This window comes from Mytilus edulis, chromosome 5 (genome assembly GCF_963676685.1).
Source record: "Mytilus edulis chromosome 5, xbMytEdul2.2, whole genome shotgun sequence".
Taxonomy (NCBI): domain Eukaryota; kingdom Metazoa; phylum Mollusca; class Bivalvia; order Mytilida; family Mytilidae; genus Mytilus; species Mytilus edulis.
Genome location: NC_092348.1, coordinates 8,636,464 through 8,653,208, shown reverse-complemented (window position 1 = coordinate 8,653,208; position 16,745 = coordinate 8,636,464). Strand labels below are relative to the sequence as shown.

General features: G+C 33.4%; 1 protein-coding gene across 1 annotated transcript; it reads right to left on the bottom strand.

Annotated features, from left to right (window-relative positions):
- Positions 1-4,613: 4,613 nt before the first annotated feature.
- Positions 4,614-11,774, bottom strand: LOC139522871 (NADH dehydrogenase [ubiquinone] iron-sulfur protein 3, mitochondrial-like). The gene is made up of 6 exons (XM_071316485.1): positions 11,645-11,774; positions 8,417-8,488; positions 6,686-6,933; positions 6,230-6,355; positions 5,642-5,761; positions 4,614-4,844 (listed from the first exon to the last, which is right to left on the bottom strand). Exons 1-6 carry the CDS (start codon positions 11,706-11,708, stop codon positions 4,677-4,679), a joined length of 798 nt encoding a protein of 265 aa, XP_071172586.1. The 5' UTR covers positions 11,709-11,774; the 3' UTR covers positions 4,614-4,676.
- Positions 11,775-16,745: the final 4,971 nt, after the last annotated feature.

Genomic DNA, 16,745 nt, shown 5'->3' with positions numbered 1-16,745 from the left:
TATGTGACATGCAAAAATGTTTATTGTAGTAGCCAGTTTATGACAGTAGTATATATAGAACATTAAAAGGAATAATTTGAAATGAGTAAACCAACATTAAAATTATTTAAAAAATTATTATCAAATGAATATTAAAGGAAAGAGAGTTCAATGTGCCTGCTTGTTCTACAGTATGTAAAGATATATAATATGTCGGCTTAATTGCGCCTAGATACATTTTTTTATAGCTGTAATAAATATACGCCATCTAGCGTCGTATACTTTGTTGATGTGCCTTCTAGCGCTGTAGGCTGTGTCAATTTATCGCCTAGCACCGAAGTCTATATTATTGTGTCAGACTAAGGTTAGGGTAAGAGTTAGGGTGACAGTAAGACTGTAATAAATACGGCTTCTAGCGCCATAGGCTGTGTCAATATGCCCGCGCCTATCGCCGTAGGCTATGTTATTGTATCAGACTTAGGTTAGGATTAAAGTTAGAGTAAAAGTAAGACTGTATTAAATATGCCTTCTAGCACCGTAGGCTGTGTCAATATGCCTTATAGCGCCGTAGGCTGTGTCAATATGCCTTATATCGCCGTAGGCTTTGTCAATATTTCGCCTAGCGCCGTAGGCTGTGTCAATATGCCGCCTTACGTCGTAGGACAGGCTATGTTATTGTGTCATACTAAGGCTAGGTTAGAGTTGGGGTAATGAAAAGACTTATTGAATATCTCATCTAGCGCCGTAGACTGTGTTGTTGTGCCTTATAACGCCATAGGCTGTGTGTATATGCCGCCTAGCGCGGTAGGCTATGTAATTGTGTCATTGTCAGACCAAGGTTAGGGTTAGAATTAAGACAAAAGAAGACTGCAATAAATATGCAATCAACCGCCGTAGACTGTGTTGATGTGCATTCTAGCGCCATAGGCTGTGTGAATATGCCGCCTACGACCGTAGGCTATGTTATTGTATCTAACTGTGTTTAGGGTTAGAGTTATGGTAATAGTAAGACTAATAAATATGCATAACTGTAAATATACATGATGTTGTGGTTTTATATTACATATTTGTTATTTATACTATTATACAAATACGAAGATGTGATATGATTGCCAATTAGACACCTCTCAAACAAGAAGCCAGAATGTTAACAACTGCTTTTTTATTATCAAAATATGTACAAACTGATGTTGAACTAGAATAATATATATCCATACAGCTGACTAGGTTGACAATTTGTATATACCATGGCACAATTGTGTCGATTGAATACTATCGAATACAGTTGATTGAGTTTACTATATTACTCACAGTGGCACACTAGCGCTCATTAAATACAATCGATACTATTGAGCTTCATGTATAAAACGAATATACAGTAGCTACTAGTGTATTGATCATTGTATTGATCAATCTTGGGACAAATGTATTTATAAAATTGGTACCATCGTGCAAAAGTTGATTGAGTTGCACATGTTTATTAACTGTGGCTTAAACGCAACACTTGCATATCTATTAAGATACAGAGATGACTGAGTTGACCATATTTATCAACCATGGCATAATCGTATTGATTGAATACGATTTATACTTTCGTGATAATTTATAATATTAATGAGGAGTTGACCGAGTTGGTTATATTGATCAAGTGTGGCACAATCGTAACGTTTGGATACGATCGATACGATCGTGCAACGTTTAAGATATAAAAACAAACTTGACTGAGTTGCTTTAAAATATTGATCAAATGTGGCACAATCGTAACGATTGATTACGATCGATACTATCGTGCAACGTTTGAAAACAAGAATAGATTGTCATTTTGTTTATTTTCTTTGGTTACATCTTCTGACATCAGACTCGGACTTCTCTTGAACTGAATTTTAATGTGCGTATTGTTATGCGTTTACTTTTCTACATTGGCTAGAGGTATAGGGGGAGGGTCGAGACCTCACAAACATGTTTAACCCCGCCGCATTTTTACGCCTGTCCCAAGTCAGGAGCCTCTGGCCTTTGTTAGTCTTGTATTATTTTAATTTTAGTTTCTTGTGTACAATTTGGAAATTAGTATGGCATTCATTATCACTGAACTAGTATATATTTGTTTTGGGGCCAGTTGAAGGACGCCTCCGGGTGCGGGAATTTCTCGCTACATTGAAGACCTGTTGGTGACCTTCTGCTGTTGTTTTTTTCTATGGTCGGGTTGTTGTCTCTTTGGCACATTCCCCATTTCCATTCTCAATTTTATTGATTATAATAATAGCACAGTTGACTGAGTTGATATATCTTGACATGAATCAAGGATTTGTATAGTAAGACTATACAAATCCTTGCATGAATGAAGTATGTTAATTTGGTAGAAGTTGAACAATTGATTGAATCGACAAACTGATATGATCGAGTACAGTTGACAAGATAATTCTACTACAAAATAAAATATGTCGAATCAATCGATTGTCGAATACTGTTCCATACTCTCAAAAATGTGATATACAATATTAAGTACCTAGCCACGTCCACTCTGTGTTTCGTTAGATGTATTTCTAGTTGTATCGGCCATCTGATGAGTAATATTATGGATAACCCAACATCATCTATTCAAAAAGAATTTTTATGTTTTTGATCCTTATAAGCTATTCCAAATAATGTTAGATGACCCACAACTGATAATACAAAGCAAATACTATTCTAATCCGAAATATTGAAGGAAAAAAAAGTTGAAAAACGTTACTGCACAATTGATTTGCTGATTTTAAAAAGTTTTGGTATTGTGTTGGCTTCAATATCACCTGATGGTAAATTGGTTTCTTCGTAGTACCAATCTCAGTCTCTATGAAATCTTTCACGTTTTGTTTGCCCATTGGTATCTCCCAATGTTTTTTTGTTCTAGATGAATAGTTATTTCAATCACAATTATTGTTATCTAGGTTCTATGGCCATGTCAAGATGATCACTAAACACAACCTTTAGACGAAAAAAGGACTTGAGCTGTCTTTATATTGCTTTCAAAAAATTATATATCAAAACATGTGCAATGTGCACACTATAACCCATAATGGTTTGATATTCCATTTTGAGTAGGGCAATCAAATTAAAACTAACCTTCTAAGCAGCTCTCGTGTATGAAGACATGATTATTTTTTTATACTGGGTTGGTGACAGATCCCCTTAAAAAAAGGAGAAAGTTCCAAACAACGTTTTTACTGCTTCCATAATTTTTTTTTATATAATGATTCAAAATGCTGAATCATCCTGGTAACCTATTCACAGTAGTGACTTGTTGGTTGGTCCACATCATCAAACTAGAGGCTCTAAAGAGCCTAATTCGCTAACCTTGATCTATGTGCATATTAAACAAAAGACACAGATAGATTCATGACAAAATTGTGTTTTGGTGAATTTGAGGTGTTTGTAGATCTTAATTTACTGAAGATTCTTGCTGCTTACATTTATCTCTATCTATAATGAACTTGGGTGGGATGGGGGTCAATACACAACAGCATAGTGTATTGCACAAAAGCAAAACAAAAAGGGGGTATTTTTTTGGGAAGGGGGAGGTGGTCAATTCACAACAGCAGTGTATTGCACAAAAGCCAAACATTGAATATAAATTCAAATCATATAATCAATTCTGAGTTCTTTCACTATAGTTATTCAATGTCAGAAACCTATTATGTGTCATATATTTAATTTCAATCCAAATTCAGATGAATTTTGTGTCCATTTTGCCCCCCCCCCCCCCAAAAAAAAAATACCCCCTTTTTTTCCTCTTGTGCAATACACTATGCTGTTGTGTACTGAGCACCCTTAAAAAAATTCTTTGAAGAAATTTGATGAAAATCTGAAATGTGAATAAAATTGCCCCCCCCCCCCCCTGATTTTTTTTCACCTCTCACCCTCCTTTTTCAAAATATAATTCTGTCCCTCAAGATATGGTTATAATTTTAATTCAAATTTCCAAAGGAGTTTGCAACCATATTAACCAATTTAAATACACCATAAAAGTCCAATCCAGCATTCATTTACACATAATTTAAAAGCAGTTTAAGGGAGGTAATCCAAACATAACATTGTACTTAAAGTACACTGTTGTGTTTTTTCCTCATTTGTTGCCCCTAATTCATAAACAGTGAGGCATAACACCCCAAAGTCAATCATAACCATCCCCTTGAGGTATGAAAAGTTGTGATAAAATTTCAGAGAGATCCATGCACCGTTCCACAAGTAATTGTCTGGAAACTAGAAAAATGCTTATTTGGGCCCTTTTTGGGGCCTTAATTCCTAAACTGTAAGGACCATAACCCCCAAAATCAATTGTAACCTTCCTTTTGTTGTTATAAACCTTGTTTTTAAATTTCATAGATTTCTATATACTTATACTAAAGTTATTGTCCAGAAACTAAATGTCTTCCAACGACGCTGACGTGATACCAATAAAGGATGGAAAATTTTTTGAGGTCATATAAAAATAATGATATGGGATATCCATCCATGACACATCTGGTTCTCATGTTATGTATTCTGTCTTAGGTGATACCATATGCAATCATCTGATATAATTTTTAAGTTTAAAAACTGACAGAAGATGATTTTCATGATTTAATTTTCAAGTCTGATGAATTTAACAAACACAGTTAAAACATCACATTAATTCATTTTAATTTATACACAAACATCTATGATAAGAACTATTGTAATTATTGTTTTGGTTGTTCCTCTGGTTCAGCTGGTCTCTCACCACCCTCCTCTACTTCACGGAACTTAGGAAACACTTCCCATGGTGTGTTATATTCAAACTTTCTAAATTCTTGTGTTAATTCTAAGGGTTCTACGACCACTCGTTTGACCTCATCATCATATCTAACCTACAAAACAATAAATAAGATTGAAAATGGAAATGGGGAATGTGTCAAAGAGACAACAACCCAACCATAGAACAGACAACAGCAGAAGGTCACCAATAGGTCTTCAATGCAGCGAGAAATTCCCGCACCTGGAGGCTTCCTTCAGCTGGCCCCTAAACAAATACTGTATATACTAGTTCAGTGGTAATGGACGTCCTACTAAACTCCAAATTATACACAAGAATGTTTTACTTATTCTCCCTTTTTGGAAGTATCTTACTTAATTAAATGATGTTACCACCTTTTACTTCGGCAACAAATGACGCTATCTGTAGAATGACTTCACCTGTATTAGAATTTGCTTGAGTGTGTCATTGTTGAAGACTGTTCACCAGTTTTCTTGCAGACAAAATAAGTTATAATCAGGATGTTTCACAAAATGATATAAATGTGTAGATTTTAAAGGCAAAAGGTTGGGTCAAAAAGATCGTGAATTATGTTAAAATGACCGAAAATGCCTTGAACTGAAAAGTAGATGACCGTTTCATGCTTTGCCCAGCCGGACTTTTACCGGACATAATACAAATGACCGGAATATATGACCGTTTTGGAAGCCCTGGGGTCACCGTGCTACTTTTCAAGCTATGAGTCATGGAAAATTGTCTAAATTTGCTTAGAATGATTATGCGAAAAACACATTTTTGTGCATAAAAAAAAATCTATGAGATAGAATTTTGAAACAAATTGTGAGAAGATAGGTTTTATAATATGTTAGATCTTGAGAGTTATGTCCCTTGTCTACAATCTGATAAACTTACTTCTACATATCCACTTAGTGGGAAATCCTTTCTAAATGGATGTCCCTCAAATCCATAATCTGTTAGAATTCTTCTCAAGTCAGGATGGTTTGCAAAGAATACTCCAAACATATCCCAGATCTGAAATGCCAAAATAATAACACATTTATACCATATTTTGTTTACTTGTACAACAGAATATCTTTTTATTAAAATAAATTAAAGCAGTTCTTTAACATTATTTGTACATTTATGTTAATAAAAGCATGTTTTAAAAAAAATTGAATTACGATTATGTTAAATTTCTTTTGAATAATATACATGTAGATAGATTTGTTCTTTGTCAGCAATTTAGGCCGTCAGTTCTGTTCAACTACATACCCATGGAGTAACATGAGATTTTTAAAACTGTGCCATATCAGATAATAAAATATGAATCATTAATTTACTTGTGCACCTTTACATCATGTACATAACCTGCATACTGAAGTTGTATTAATTTGATGGAACACACTACAGTAGTGTCTACTTATGATGGGTCTTACAACAGGAGGGTGGGGATGGGGGTTGTATTCCAGAAACAGATAAAACATCGGTAATATAACTTACCTCTCTTTCATACCAGTTTGCTCCAGCAAAAACAGAACAAAGGGAATCTATAGGAGTCAATTCATCTGTGTAGGTTTTCACTTTAATACGAGAGTTAAATCGTAGAGATAACAACATGTAGACAATCTGAAAGTAAACCATCAAAGATTATATTGTGTATGATTGGTTAGATTCCAGCAACATATATTACATGCAGGAAGAGATTTTAATGGGATAAGAATATGTAATGATCTTATTCTTAATGTCAAACACAAAATTAGAAATTTGATTTGCTCTATTTTCTTTCAACTTCTGTTGAAGACAGCTTATATAGAATATATATGGTGCTTTTAGATCTACAGTTTTGATTTCATGTTTGTAGAGTTTCAATTTTTTCAGTGCCAATACTCCATGAACTGCTGTTGAAGCTTATATACTTCACCAGTAATTTATAACAATGTGATTGGTATTAATTACCTCAAACCTTTTTTCCCGTGTGGGTACATCAACACCAGCGATATCTACTATGTTTAAATACTGTGTGTTATGATGATCTTTGAGGAAGGATATAGTTGGTACAATGCCTTCTGGGTGAATTAGTATTTCTAGCTCCTCGTGATGAGTTACCACAACATGTTGTACATACTTAGGCAAACATTCAGCTACATATTGCCCAAAATCTTTCAACTGCTGCCTGTAGGGTAAGTTCTGAGGTCTCACTGTGGCTGAAATATACAAGATTATTTAAATTATGCTTCTGATTTCACCAAGTCTAGGACTAAATATATCCAAGGGGTCAAATATTATTATAGACTGTTTCAACATATTATCATGAGTATTTTCATTTTTTTGTAAATTACAATTATTATTTAAGTTCAATATTAATAACAGATTAATTATGCATATCTGCCAACTTTTTCCATTGGGGATCTAAAGTTTGATAGGATCTTATGCTTCTCTTATATTGTCATAAGTGTTTTGAATCTGCTACTATATTGTTTGAATGAGTATGAGTGTGCTTTATATCTCATTTGAATGAGTATGTGCGTGCTTTATATCTGAGTATGTGTGTGCTTTATATCTGAGTATGTGTGTGCTTTATATCTCATTTGAATGTCTGTTTTGACTCTGAGGTGTTCAGTGTACCTATGTAAGATTTTTTTTTTACATTTCACATTTTTTTTAAACAATTTCAAAAGTTAATCATGTTTATATGATTCAACATGTGAAATTGGTTAAATTTTACCCAATCATTTTTTTTATAAACCTAACAATTTGCAAAGATATTTGGGTAGCAATACACAGTTAGTTTAGTTTCACATTTTGGGTCCTGTGGATTTTTCAAAAATGAAAGTTTTATTGTCATATAAAATTCATTTCAAGACAGCTGATGACTAATTTTGCCTTCACAGTCACTTTATAAGATTATTTGACATGTTTTATAAATGGGCTACTTTCTTTTTGATTATCCATATTTTCATATCCTGATCATCGGCCATGATGGCCATAGGTCCAGAAACTAATGGCAGTGCTAATATCCTTGCTTATTCATATCCAATGAATCAAAAAACACCATACACTTTAATAATATTTATTTTTTCTATAGCTTTTACTAGAAATGTTCAAAATATAACCAAATAGACACAAATTGTGAGAAGAAAATGAACAGTTACAGTACTAGTAATATTTACAATATATAAATTTTTGCAGTTATCATGCCAAATGGAAAACAATTATCATAAAAACTTTTCTTTTAAAACTTGACAAGAGAGTTTGTGGTAAACTTATACCATATAAACATGCAACAATCCTATGGTCTTATATATATATATGATGTATGTTGGTGATGTTTTATTGTATACTACATTTGTATCTCAAAATACATTTAAACCAGCTTATCCTATCCATTATTTTTTTCTTTCATTTCACATAATTCACAAATCCCATTTAATTCCTATAATCAAGTTTAATTTTGTGTGGTTTCATAAGGAATACTTCTCAGTCTACAGCAGGTTATCATGGTTATATAAATATAATATTTTTAAAATTAAGTCAAAAGTTATTTCTGGTTTTATTTTCAAATGTCATATATATAGTCAACTAATTTCAGACTAATTTAAAAAATATTACATAAATTATGTTACTCATAATAATCAAAATTAAAACCCCAAAAAAACTTTTCCCTTTAACAGTAAAAATAATAATTACGAGATGTTTGGTTTGTAGAATCTGTTGTCTGTAATCTCTGACACTGTGCAACAACTGGATTAGCTTTTAGTACTAAAAAAGAAAAATTAATGTTCAATAAAGTAAAATTCTTGTGTGTGTATTTTGTTAATTTTTGCTTCTAAAATGTGAAATTTCAACAGATATTCAAGGTCAAACAAAATTTAAAACAGATAACAAAGTATTAAAATAGCTCTTAGTATAACTGTATAATACTATTTTATTCTAAACAACATACTAATTTTCCAATTTGAAAATTTTTGTTCACTGGATTATATTTTTCAAAAATTCAATAACTTGTGAAGTAAAAAGGTTCTAAAAGGTAAAGTGACAAAACCTATTTACTAGTTGAGATGATCAATGATAATCTGTTTATTGCTATTTTATCTATGACGATGTTGATGTTTATATTGACATGGGCATGTGAGCTGAGCATAGTTTTTAGCGATAATTTTTCATATCACTACTGTGCTGAGAAAGGACAATAGACATCTACACAAAACTAGTTGAGTTAAAGGGTGTAACTACATGTAAGTGGACAGAGTATTTCATCTGTTTCTACGTATAGACTGTCAAAAGAAACAGTAAGTGCAAATCTGTAAACATGGTAAATATATTTTTGAATAGTATTAACGAGGAACACTGAAATGGGAAGAAGTTTAGTCCTATGACAGAAGAATTCGGTCCATGTTAGGCCTAGTCCGAGATTACCCTGACATCCAACGGCTGTTTTGCCAGACAAGCTGGGGCCGTGGGACATCACTGCTTGTCCCATATCAAAAAGTGGATATTTGCCCATCCAAAAATACATGTAGATGCGCTGCTTCATTGCTTCTGGTGCCAACTAATGGCCTTGAAATAATATAAAACAGGTATCAATTTGTTCATTTTTTGTTTATCTCTTCATTTATGTACAAAATGTAAGCCTCACCTACCTGCAACCCTTTATTTTTCCATATTGAAAGTTTTCACATTGACCCATCAATTCAGATATTTTTACTTTTATTTTCTAAAGGATGTCAAGTTACGAGAGATTTTGCGACCTCGAGACTCAAATATACAAATATTTATACTTTTTTCAACTCCTTTATAGGAGATCAATGTTTAACATTCAGTAGCCAAACACGATTTTTTCACCTCCTTTACAGGAGATTGGTATTAAGCATTTAGTGCCAACCACAATCAGTGATCGGGAAGGTCGTGCGCCTATAGCGCATATCGACCAGAAATGGCGCATAGAGTGACTTACAATGTATGTAAGCGCCCACGTGGCGCACGATATTTTTCACTTCGTTTCGATAAGTTTAGATATCGTCAAATGGATTTCCGATCGTGTTCCGTGCCGCCATGTGTGTGTACACAACTGTGTAATGTTCCTCCAATGATAGGAGCACCTATATATTTTTGGGACGTCTCGTGTGTTTTCCTATGGAAATAATAGAACCATGGGGTGTAACTGATTACCCAAAAAACGTAATTAACCATCATTCATGATATGATTTTTTACAACCTTAAATTTGTAAAATTTGGCTAGTACAGACGATATTTGTCTCTAATTATTATCTTTTAACTTAGTTCAGCTTGCTACTATTTCGATTGAAAAAACCCCAAAGCCTTTTTATGAATATAGTTTTTGTCTCCATAAAAGGCAACTAACTGTCCTTGTCACTTTTTGGTCTTTGGCTTGTTTTGACATTTTGTAAACATGCCTTCAGCGAATTGTTGCTTTGTTTTATCAATTAATGATACTCTCTAATGTTATTGTTGTCATCGTGATGAAGTAATAATAATACAAGAAGTGCAGAGGAAATGCCAAATACGTCCTCTAATACGGAACGTCGGGAATAAGTATGGAATCGACGAAGACCCAAATTTAATGTAAAAAAAAAACCCATGCACATGAACAAGACAACAGTAGCAGTAGAAACATTGTAAATAAAGGATATCTTAAATATTATCTGGTTTGGAAGAAATTATTTTACATTCTTTGTTGAATTGAAATAACAAAATCACAGGCACAATATCTATAATATTATTTAAAATCATAAAGGTAAGTACCACCATCTCTTTGCCGAGATATACACTTTTCACTTTTTTCACTGTAGTCGATTCAAATGGCCCATTCATTTGACATGGCCCATTATTTTTTTAAATGGCCCCTTGAATTTAATTTTGAGGGGCCCTGGGCCCATAGAGAAAAAATCCTTCCAGATCACTGCACAATAACAATCGGAAGCTCTCAAACATTTAGATTACTTGCATCGTAAATGAACGAGGTCGGAGGATTTCGATTATGGTCATTTGATATAAATCATCACTTTTTTCTCGTGGTCACATGATAATCTGACATCCTTTTGAAAATAAAAGTAAAAATGTCTGAATCGATGGGTAACTGTGAAAACTGTTTAAATATGGAAAAATAAAGGGTGTCCAGTAGGTGAAGCTTACATAAATGAAGAGATAAATGAAAAATGATCTAATTGATACCCATTTTATATATTAATTCCAAGGCCGTTAGTTGGCACCAGAAGCGACAAAGCAGTGCATCTATTTTGGATGGGCAAATATCCAGTTTTTGATATGGGACGAGCTCTGACGTCCCACGGCCCCAGCCTGTCTGGCAAAACAGCTGTTGGAAGTCAGAGTTATCTGGGACTATATGTGGTTCTAATGTAATTATTATGTTACTTTTTGACAATTATTCTGAGCATTAGTGGGTCTCATTGGGGTCCAAGCGTGACACGGGATCACCGATTTTTTGTAAACGTGACATGTGAAAGTCAAATTATCATGATTATTGTGTCATGAAAACGGGAAATGAGGTCTAGCAGGACCAGGGAAATGACAAAAAAAAATGAGAATTGCTTACGTACATAGTGTAAGCGGGATACGGAAATCTGACAAAACAGTAAGCGGGATCCAGGATCGGAACCCCCAAATGAGACCCCCATCATAGATAGCTATGGAACCATAGCTGTTAGGTCCTTTTGATAAACTTTGGCAGTTGCTGACCAAAAATGAAATTTTATGACAATTTATCTTTGTTACAAAAATTGTCAAAAAATATAACTTGACCAGGGCAGTTGACAGTTTCAACTCTGACATATTAAAGATATGTTATAAGGAAGGCTAAAGTTCCGCTGTCTAGCGTACTCAAATCGTCAAAAATATTTCATAAAACCAATTGTTATTAAATTCATTTTCACATACAGTGTGTTCGGTACAACTTTGTTACTACAGCAGGTCGGAAAAGTCGACAAAATCGACTCGCCATTTTGACCTTCTTAGGGGATAAAACATGCGGGGAGAGAAACTAGAAAAATTGTGTCGTGTAAAGGTCTGACAAGGCACCGATCTAAAATGTTTGCAATAAAGAAATCAAACGGTCATTTTTAGTACGGCTATTATTCGTTGTTTATAAATTAATTCAGTTTTTATGAGGAATATATATATATATATATATATAAAGGCCAGGCAAACTGTTATACCATGTTATACATCATTGAGGGATACCTATATACAAAATATAAATAAACATTTTAATTTCAATTTTATTAAATTGCAGTCCACTATAACACTGAAGCATTTGACTGCACTTTTAAATAGCAGTCTACCAGTCATTAAAAAAATCACCATAAAGTATATTAATGATTGTTTTTTATTGAGAACATCTGTATAACTTGTATTTCTTTTAATATGCAACCTAATTTTTGTTTGTGTTCTTTTTTTAATTGTTCATGAAAATTAATAATGGGTTAACTGTTGATATTTATAGTCTTTTTCTTCTTGCTGTGAATACCACTGTCACTCTAATATAATTATAATCAATTTAACTATTGTCAGTTTATTGTCTTAATTTTGTATGCCATAACCATTTAATGTAAATGTGTTTGTGCTTAATGAAATATTGTCTATTGTCTATACGTTAAATATACAGTAGAACAAGCAGCACTTTTCTCCCTTTGAACAGAAATACATTTGTTTTATCTTCTTCTGTAAACGGAAACACTATGATGTTATTATTACATTTACTACAATTAGGCTGATCAAGTCAATTTACATATAATACATTATTTAAGAATTGAATGCTTCTTTTCGTAACTTCATTGGTGTGTAAAAGCGTTGACCGAAGTACATTTTGTATTTCTAAAAATGTGCGCACGGTCAACGCTATTACAACCCTATGAAGTTACAAAAAGAAGCATTCAATATAATTACATTTTTAGCTATGATCATAAAAAATGAATTTTATAATTTTGTTTAATTGATTCACTTGTGCACTTTATTGTGGGACCACGTGTTATCATGAAAGATAAGTTTTATTGAGTAATGCAATTGCTTGTCTATATATATAATGTTGGACTATGTATTGACCTCTGAGTGAGTGAGGTTATGTGTGTTTTGGGTTCCAGTCTAATGTTGGACTATGTATTGACCTCTGAGTATGTTAGGTTATCTGTGTTTTGGGTTCCTGTCTAATGTTGGACTATGTATAAACCTCTGAGTGAATTAGGTTATCTGTGTTTTGGGTTCCTGTCTGATGTTGGACTATGTATTGACCTCTGAGTGAGTTAGGTTATCTGTCTTTTGGTTTCCTGTCTAATGTTGGACCAAATGTTATTCTCTGAGTGAGTTAAGTTATCTGTGTTTTGGGTTTCTGTCTAATGTTGTACTATGTATTGACCTCTGAGTGAGATAGGTTATCTGTGTTTTGGGTTGCTGTCTAATGTTGGACTATGTATTAACCTCTGAATGAGTTAGGTTATCTGTGTTTTGGGTTCCTGTCTAATGTTGGACTATGTATTAACCTCTGAGTGAGTAAGTTATCTGTGTTTTGGGTTCCTGTCTAATGTTGGACTATGTATTAACCTCTGAGTGAATTAGGTTATCTGTGTTTTGGGTTCCTGTCTAATGTTGGACTAAATATTAACCTCTGAGTGAGTTAGGTTATCTGTGTTTTGGATTGCTGTCTAATGTTGGACTAAATATTAACCTCTGAGTGAGTTAGGTTATCTGTGTTTTGGATTGCTGACTAATGTTGGACTATGTATTAACCTCTGAGTGAGTAAGGTTATCTGTGTTTTGGGTTGCTGTCTAATGTTGGACTGAATATTAACCTCTGAGTGAGTTAGGTTATCTGTGGTTTGGGTTGCTGTCTAATGTTGGACTATGTATTATCCTCTGAGTGAGTTAGGTTATCTGTGTTTTGGGTTCCTGTCTAATGTTGGACTTACTATTAACCTCTGAGTGAGTTAGGTTATCTGTGTTTTGGGTTGCTGTCTAATGTTGGACTATGTATTAACCTCTGAGTGAGTTAGGTTATCTGTGTTTTGGGTTCCTGTCTAATGTTGGACTAACTATTAACCTATGAGTGAGTTAGATTATCTGTGTTTTGGGTTGCTGTCTAATGTTGGACTAAATATAAACCTCTGAGTGAGTTAGGTTATCTGTGTTTTGGGTTGCTGTCTAATGTTGGACTAAATATTAACCTCTGAGTGAGTTAGGTTATCTGTGGTTCGGGTTGCTGTCTCATTGGTATATAACGTCATCCCTTGCTATGTAATCCAATGTTATTTCCCATACGTGACATCATTTTTTTCGAAACTTTGTTATTAAGAATACGCAACAAAAGTTAAAAACTCCTTGTAACATTGTGCATTTTAGATGTGATTATCATAGAAATCATCTATATAATCATGTGCATGCATATTAGGTTATTGGCTTCTACAATTTCTAAGCAAATTTTTTGTGTTTGTAAATGACATATTTGGTCTGCACTTTTCCAAGTAGTAGATAATAGTAGAAGATAGTGTCAACAAAATAACACACGTTATTCAAGTAAACTTATATGTTGTCTTTTTATTGGTAATAACATTTGTAAGTTGCCCCTAAAAATGCCGTCTTTTGATAGAAGGTGTTCGTCATTGTCTGAGTAAACGATTGATTATCTTTTCGTGAAATTTGTTCTTTTTGTTCAATAACTTGACGTGTAAAATGAAGAGCAGCATGGATTGAAATAGCAGTTCTGAGTATATGTTTGCTTTAAAGAAATGAAAAGTCCTACAAATGAATAAAAAGGGGATTACTGAAGGGTCAAAGTTATAAAACCAAAATGTAGATTAAAAACAAGGTTTTTTTTAAATTGAATCCGCACATTAATCAATTTCTACGAATGATTTTTTGAGAAGAAGAAATCGTGAAATTCAGTTAATATAAGGAACATCGACATGAAGAGGGTTCTGCAAAGCAATAATTTTTAACAAACGCTTGCAGACAATGTTAAATATATGGTAAAAGTAAGGTGTAGTATTAATTTGTTCACAGTTAGATTTATAGTCCATCAACCGCATATATACTAGTAATCCAGAGACCACATGACAGGTCGTTTTGTCTCGCCGGCGATTCAAGATGACCTGCATGTTCCATACCTTGTAAACAGAAGGTATATCTATTGCTTATTTTAAACTATATTTGATTGTAGTATATATGGTACCCTTGCAATGTCTACGTACTACCAAGTTCACCTATCTCAGGAATATATTACCTTAGCTGTATTTGGCAAAACTTTTAGGAATTTTCGGTCCTCAATGCTCTTCAATTTCGTACTTTATTTGACCTTTTTAACTTTTTTCGATTCGAGTGTCACTGATGAGTCTTTTGTAGACGAAACGCGCGTCTGGCGTTAATATAACATTTCAATCCTGGTATTTATGATGAGTTCATTTACAACCACTGGGTCGATGCCACTGCTGGTGGAGTTTTAAGTCCCCAATCCCCAAGAGTATCACCAGCCCAGTAGTCAGCACTTCCGTGTTGACTTGAGTTATCATTGGTATGTTCATAATTATGAATTGACTGTTAACAAAACTTTGAAGTTTTGTTTGAAATACTAAGGCTTTTCTACCTCAGGATTAGATTACCTTAGCTGTATTTGGTAAAACTTTTATGAATTATTGGTCCTCAATGATCTTCAATTTCGTACTTTATTTAACCTTTTTAACATTTTTCGAATCGAGCGTCACTGATGTGTCTTTTGTAGACGAAACGTGAGTCTGGCTTATCAATCCTGGTATATATGATGAGTTTATTTTCATCATCGTCAGTACTTGTTACGTCAATCAGATGGGTATTGACACATCTTGACATGTATCATTGCTTAATATGGGCATGCAGTTCCCTTTGACCTTTCTTACGTTGTGTTCTTTTCCCAACTTGTTTGCTATGCCCTATCTGAAATGGTTTTTCAGATTTCAATGAACTTAATCTATGTTCAACTATTCAATTATTCAAATTCATACTATATTCTTTCATAGATATAAATTAGAGTATGGGCCTGTCCAATACAAGAACTCTGGAATTCATTGATTGTCGATGGTTCCTGTCACGTGTTATAGCTGTTATATCTTTTTTTAGTATTTGTTTTGGCTCTAAATCAAACCGTTAATTGATTTTTTTTTCTATTGAATAGTTTCACAATAATCATGGTGGGGTATTTAATAACTGACTATATACATACGATATATGTTTTGTTCATTGTTGAAGGCCTTACAGTGTCCTATAATAATGGCAACACTAGGTATCTTTTCATTATACTGGATACCAAAACTTCACAAAACTCCATAAAAAGAACGATACATAGCTGGGTCATCAAAATGTTCGACTAAATATCTTTCTAAAGTACTGACTACTATTCTTTCTACAGTTAAAAATGGGCTTCAAAAAATATTGTGATGATATGTATTCTACCAGGGTTGTCTGCTGCTTTTAAATCTTCGATCACAATCTTTTTCAATTTTGCAGCAACATAAAGACTTTTGATTTTTCTACGCTTTACACTACTATTCCCCATGCTCAGTTGAAAGATCGATTTCACCATCTCATTAAACAGAGCTTTTTCTATAAAAATGGGAATCGTAGATCAGATTTCTTGTTTTAGGTTACAATAATTCATCTTTAGAGAAGAACGCACTGAATCTACCAGAAAATATACTGAAGATAATTTTATCAAAATGCTGGACTTTTCGATCGACAATATATTTGTTGAGTTTGTAGGATTGATATTCCAATGGGTACTAATTGTGCACCCCCTACTGGCCGATTTGTTTTTGCACTCGTATGAAGCAGAATTCATTCAGAACCTTCTATAAGACAAAAAGATAAAGCACCTTGCAAAATTCTTGAATTTTAATTTTAGATATATTCATGATTCTATCATTGAATAACCAATATTTCAGCCAATACTTTCATCTCATTTATCCCCGTGAACCTTGAAATTAAGGATACTACTGATACTAGAAGGACTGCTTCATAC

Bases quoted from the DNA above. Each gene is read 5' to 3' on its own strand.
- LOC139522871 (XM_071316485.1), bottom strand. From the start codon at position 11,708: ATGGCGAGTCGATTTTGTCGACTTTTCCGACCTGCTGTAGTAACAAAG. The intron at 5,762-6,229 runs GTAAGTTATATT...TTGGCATTTCAG, and splicing joins CAAACTGGTATGAAAGAGAG to ATCTGGGATATGTTTGGAGT. The intron at 4,845-5,641 runs GTAAGTTTATCA...ATTGTTTTGTAG, and splicing joins CACTAAGTGGATATGTAGAA to GTTAGATATGATGATGAGGT.